A 5,757-nucleotide genomic window follows, 5' to 3' on the forward strand; every position below is an offset into this window, starting at 1 on the left:
TCGAATGAATTTCAATAATCGGGAAAAAAATGACCGTTTGATTTTTCTAGTGTTTATGTATTTGTAGGATCCAGACGGCAGTTGGAAAATCTGAGGTGGTAACATCATCAATAGTCATTTGTGCCCTATATGTTGGCAAGTGTAACTAAGTACTACATGTTTCAACTCAGATATACCACCAACTGGGTGAGAACACTTAAATCAACGCTACGTGAATTTGGAAAGCAAAGCAACAGCAACTGATGCTCAGATACTGTTGCTAATGTCTCTTTGTGTGCCCACTACTCAAGAAGTACTACCACAAAATGAACAATATGGAGGTGAGTGGAATGCTCTTGGCCGGTCTCTGCCAGCACTTGAAGCTTGTTTGTTTACACATCCCCAATGTCCATCTACATGTCTCAAAGTATATGGCTAAAATGTATTTTTGGGGGTAAAACCAATCATCATTATCACCAGAGTCATCGATGCCGTCGCTGTTGGTTGTCAATCGCCTGCGCATATCTCTCCGTCTGTCCATCCCCAAGAGTTTGACCAAATGACTTTGCTCTGGAATTGGGGCTTTGGATGGTTATTTGCTCTATTGTATCGTCACTGATCTACAAATTACCCGGCTGATTATTTAGATGGTGTTGTTGTTGTTGTTCTTATTCGCTCTCGATGGACGCAGCAATTGCTGCGACAGTGGTAATTGTTTTGGTTTTTTTTAGCCAAAGTTTATTTCTTGTTTTTGTTGTGGAGCATATGAAATTTTAATTAAATAATATTTGAACTCATAGGCGATATTGGTGGAGACTTCAATCAGCGTCCCCCAGCGACTAAAACAGCCAAATGATCCAAATCGTTTTGTAAGTATAAATGAGTGGAGCAGCGTTCAGAGGGGCATCAGTCAAACACTTTGTCTTCTTAGGTTCATTTCATCGAAAATCATTTGCCATCAATCAATTATCGGAACTAAGTGCTCCAGTCTACAGTCCAAGGATAACCAAAGAAGAGCTGAGATGCGTTTTTTCGTCTTGTTCTCTTGCCTAGCAGTGGGTGCAGTCACAGCTCGTCCCGAACCTCCAGTTTCCCAGTATCTGCCCCCCAATCAAAGAGGTAGGTAGAAGTAGTTGGGTTAGGGACCTTCTCAGGCTTGAAATCCATAATAATTGGGACTTCTTTGTGTTTCAGATCATGCCGTTGAGTCCCATATCTATCAACAACAGCAACTGCCCTCTGATCTTGGTTTCGCCGGCTTTGGTGCTCCGTCTACAAATTATGCTGCTCCCGATGCTTCCCCTTCGCCCGACACCATTGCACCAGCTGGCAGTGATGTAGTGGGTCCCAATCCACAAGAGGATTCCTATAATGCCGCATATCGCCACTCCTCCTCCAGCCAGCATGAAAGCGGCTATGACAACGGTCCCAGCGAAACTCAAGTACATAAACACATTTATGTGCATGTGCCTCCCAAGGATTTCGAAGAGGATGATGCTATTCAACCCCGTGTCACGCATCAAGCTGGTCCCAAACAGAAGCACTACAAAATCGTTTTCATCAAGGCTCCATCTGCTCCTGCTGTGCGAGCACCCATTGTACCACCAGCACCTCAAAATGAAGAGAAGACCCTCATCTATGTGTTGCATAAGAAACCCGAAGCCCATACCGACATCGTTATCCCAACTCCCGCACCCACCAAACCCTCCAAACCAGAAGTATTCTTCATCAAATACAAGACCAAGAAGGAAGAGGCTCCCGTCTATGGTCCACCACCTGGCAACTACAATAGCGAACCTCGCCAAGCTGTTGAACAGCCAGCCGAGGAGTATTCTGCCCCCATTTCAAATGATATCAACGATTATGTGGCAGTGGATCCTAGTCAATACGAACAACAAGTCACCACAGCTCCTTCAGCTGTTGAAGAAGCTCAACGCCAATTCGCCAATGGCGAACAGGCCCCTGAAGTTTACAATGCCCCCACAGCGGGATCCTTCGTGGGTGATGAGGTTCAAACCACAGCTGTGGAACCTAGCAATCAGTATTTGGCTCCAGAAACAACTGCAGCTCCAATTGTTGTAGCTGAGATGGAAAGTCAACCCCGCGCACCCGCCTCCACCTATGGCCCACCCAACCGTTTCTTCGTCAAGAGAAGAAAGTAAGGAATAGTATTTGTTGATGTGCACTGTGTGGTGCATCGGCTACATAGACTTATAGGCAAATTATTTGTTATCGCTTTGTTTCGTTACCCTAGACTGTAGAGAAAATGTTTTAATCGAACCGCATCCAACTCCATTTCCTTTTTCATAAATGAATGAATCATCAAACAAATGTTCACAATAAAGTATTTCACAAAAAACTTATCTTAAACAAAAGTGTGATTTGAAAAGTGGAAAAATTTTAGATTAGTAATCTAATGCTTCAATAGTTGGCTCCGTTTAAATCGCATGGCCCATATATGTATTCTTGGATCGGTTTGCCGAATGTGTTCTACCTGTGGGATCAAGGTAAACAAAATTCTTCTTTGTTCTGAAAGCAGGAACATCTACAATCTGAAGAGGTTAATAGAAACAGGCAACGAAGTAAGGATTTTTTAGGATCGTCTGTTTTCCCACCAGCATGACTATGGTGAGCCCAAGTCCACTCAAACAGCCTTTGATGGTCCAGTAGATTAAACCGAAAGCTCTCTAACAGTTCATATGGCAATACTGAGGGATTGAGATTGTTCTTTCTGACCGCCTGACCATAAGACAGCTCTTCCGACAGAGTTCCGGGTTAACACGGAATGCGCAAGGTGGAATTGTGTTAACGCGGGGACGTCGATAATGCACATCTATACAGACAGTAAACAGGCCATCAAGGCTGTAAGCACTAGGACGGGAGGGTCACGGACAATCTTGGAAAATCAGCTGAAAAGAGATAAGTTAAATTGTATGTCAAACAACATTATCCAAGAATAATTGGTAGTTGATATGGTTCAGTCCAGAAACTTTGTTCCGGGTCGTCCATGGCTCCTGAAATAAGGCAATACGAATCTTGACCTTTTTGATTTTGTCCATCAGAGCATGTGTATACGTCTCACACCAGTGGAGGTTGATCAGCATGACATCAATCATGGGCCCACCATTAAACAGGCTTCTTGGGAGTCGGTGATGATCTCGTAGTCAGCTCCCTGTTCGTTAGGCTGCATTGAGTCTCCTGTTTTTGAACTGCCTGATATCTTAATGCTCGTATTAGGATCTTTGTCTATCCTAGTCTTCCCAATCTTAACAAGTAAGAGCGTGCTAAGTTCGGCCTGGTCGAATCTTATATACCCTCCACTATGAATCGCATCTGTCGAGTTCTTTGCGCAGTATCTCTTTTTAGGCAAACAATGAATAATGAATATGGACGGAGGAGGAGCTATATCAAGTTATAGTCCGATTCGGGGCTCAAGAAGCAAAATCGGGAGATCGGTTTATATAGGAGCTGTGTCAAGCTATAGATCGATTCAGACCATATTGCACACGTATGTTGAAGGCCATGGGAGAAGCCGTTGTACAAAATCTGTGCCAAGTCGGATGAGAATGAGAATGTGCAAAATTTCAGTAAAATTGGATGAGAATAGCGCCCTCTAGAGGCTCAATAAGTCAAGACCCAAGATCGGTTTATATGGCAGCTATATCAAAACATGGACCGATTTGGCCCATTTACACTCCCAACCGACCTACTGCTATAAGAAGTATTTGCGCAAAACTTCAAGCGGCTTGCTCTACTCCTTCAAAAGTTAGCGTGCTTTCGACAGACAAACGGACGGACAGACGGACGGACATGGCTAGTTCGACTTAAAATGTCACGACGATGCATATTTCGACATATTTCGACGTGTTACAAACATAATTACGAAATTGGTATACCCCCATCCTATGGTGAAGGGTATAAAAAGAACATTATAGCACCGTATGGCGTGCCGCATAGCGACACCACTTGGTAGAGAAGTTTTAACATGGCGGGATACAAATGTAGCCATCATAGACGCAATTGACAAATTTTTTGGCGTTCTTGCCAAGGTTTAAACCCAGGCGCTCGTCGTCATAAGCGGATATGCTAATCTTTGCGCCACGGTGGCCTTCTGGACACTTAGAACGCCATGCCTTAATCTTAGTTAAATTTGTAATTGATCCACCAAGATCCCCAAGGAGAGTTCCCCCTTCTTTGCCTCACTATGGAAGACTTCACCTTTTCTCCACGACCGATCCTTGGTTTTGCTAGCTAAGGGTTTTCACCATGCTCTCGGTCGCGAATTTGGTGCCCCATCCGTTAAAGAAGACCTTCTCCGCTGGGCTATGCTCATCTTTCTCACCAAGTCGAGCTTTGCGCACGGCCGAGGATGATCTTGTGGAATCTTACCGGATGGACTGTTAATATCGATGGCCGCAAATGTCAACTCGTCCCTATTGTACCTTCTGGCCACTTTGGCGTAAGAGGGCGGCTCATTAACTTCAGCGACCACCTTCCCTTTCCGAAATAACTGCGGAGTCCATTTGGAAGTCAAGTACTCCATAACGACCCAGGTGCACTGCGCTCCTTCATCGTACCTATTCCGACCTTGTCTCCTTTTGTAGGATACTGTCTGAAGTTTCCATTGAGGGAGGGATGACTTGGCCTTTCCAGAATATTTGAAAGCGTGGAGCTCCTTCAGCAACCACAGCTACGGTATAAGTGGTTGGAACTTCAGTTTTATCCCCACGAGTATTCTGCACTAAGACTGAATCGGAAACACCACCTTTACTTAAAGACTGAGAACGAACTGTGCATCCCCCTGGGTTATCTGTCTCTTCCTCATTTGTTAGTTTGACAACTGATTGTGCACTTGAATCATTACTCTCGAATACAGGCACCCACACCTGCAGGAAAGACGAACCAATTGTTATGGTCTGATGCCACCGCTGCTGTGGTCTTATAGTGTCTTTATAGTGTTTTCTGAGCCTACTCCTGGTCTTCGGTATCATTTCGGGCCACAAAGGGAATTGGGCCCACATATGCAAAATAGGTGCGGCAAGTGAGTGACAGCGTGTGAGGAAGATGACGAGATGTTGGAACATTTCTTGGTCAATGTTTACGCTGCTAATAGACTCCGGCAGTTTGGTGCGGATACGATCCCACATTTGAACCAGCTTATAGGTATACAATGGACAACGACCACATAAATCTCCGGGGTTATTTTTCAGATTATCAGCTTAAGGCTGACATTACTGGCTTAAGGCTGGTACTATGTTCGTTTTACGCCATTGAAAACCCCCGGTTGTCGATGTTCCTTTTTTGAAATACTGTACAAATATCAATGAGAAAATAATAATTTAATTAAAATTAGCACAAGTAATGGAGGAACATCTTTCTAAGCGCAATCAACGGGTTTTTTGCTTTAAAATGTATTGTCTATAAAAGTAAAGTAATCGAACGTGGTACTAGCCTCAGGACACTTCCACCTGCAAAGGCGTTATTAACCATCGTTGGAAATTGTATTATTGAACTGGAGAAAAGAAGTTCATGAAGAAAGAAGTTCTTACTAAAACACTCTGCATGCTCTATTCCAGATGCCGAGGAGAAAAAAATGCAAATTTGACCATGAATTAAAGAACAGGGGCAAACTTCTCCCATATCACTGAGTGCGTACGCTACAAGTTTAAGCTAAATGGTAAAGGGCCTCCTTTTTATAGCCGAGTCCGAACGGCGTACTGCAGTGGGACACCTCTTTAGGGAGATTTTAAAATGGCAAAGTACCTTCAAAATATTGTC

The 5,757-nt window shown here is 43.9% G+C and overlaps 1 protein-coding gene across 1 annotated transcript; it reads left to right on the forward strand.

Moving 5' to 3' along the window:
* The first annotated feature begins 380 nt into the window (after window positions 1-380).
* Window positions 381-2,234, forward strand: LOC106085906 (uncharacterized). Its single transcript, XM_013250374.2, has 4 exons — window positions 381-687; window positions 780-848; window positions 911-1,098; window positions 1,174-2,234. The coding sequence occupies exons 2-4, from the start codon at window positions 832-834 to the stop codon at window positions 2,139-2,141; spliced, it is 1,173 nt and encodes a 390-aa protein (XP_013105828.1). The 5' UTR covers window positions 381-687; window positions 780-831; the 3' UTR covers window positions 2,142-2,234.
* Window positions 2,235-5,757: the final 3,523 nt, after the last annotated feature.

The sequence above is a fragment of the Stomoxys calcitrans genome, chromosome 2, assembly GCF_963082655.1.
Source record: "Stomoxys calcitrans chromosome 2, idStoCalc2.1, whole genome shotgun sequence".
In the NCBI taxonomy this organism is placed as follows: domain Eukaryota; kingdom Metazoa; phylum Arthropoda; class Insecta; order Diptera; family Muscidae; genus Stomoxys; species Stomoxys calcitrans.

Excerpts from the sequence above, each read along its gene's own strand:
- LOC106085906 (XM_013250374.2), top strand. Across the intron at positions 1,099-1,173 it reads TCTGCCCCCCAATCAAAGAG|ATCATGCCGTTGAGTCCCAT; the intron begins GTAGGTAGAAGT and ends TTTGTGTTTCAG.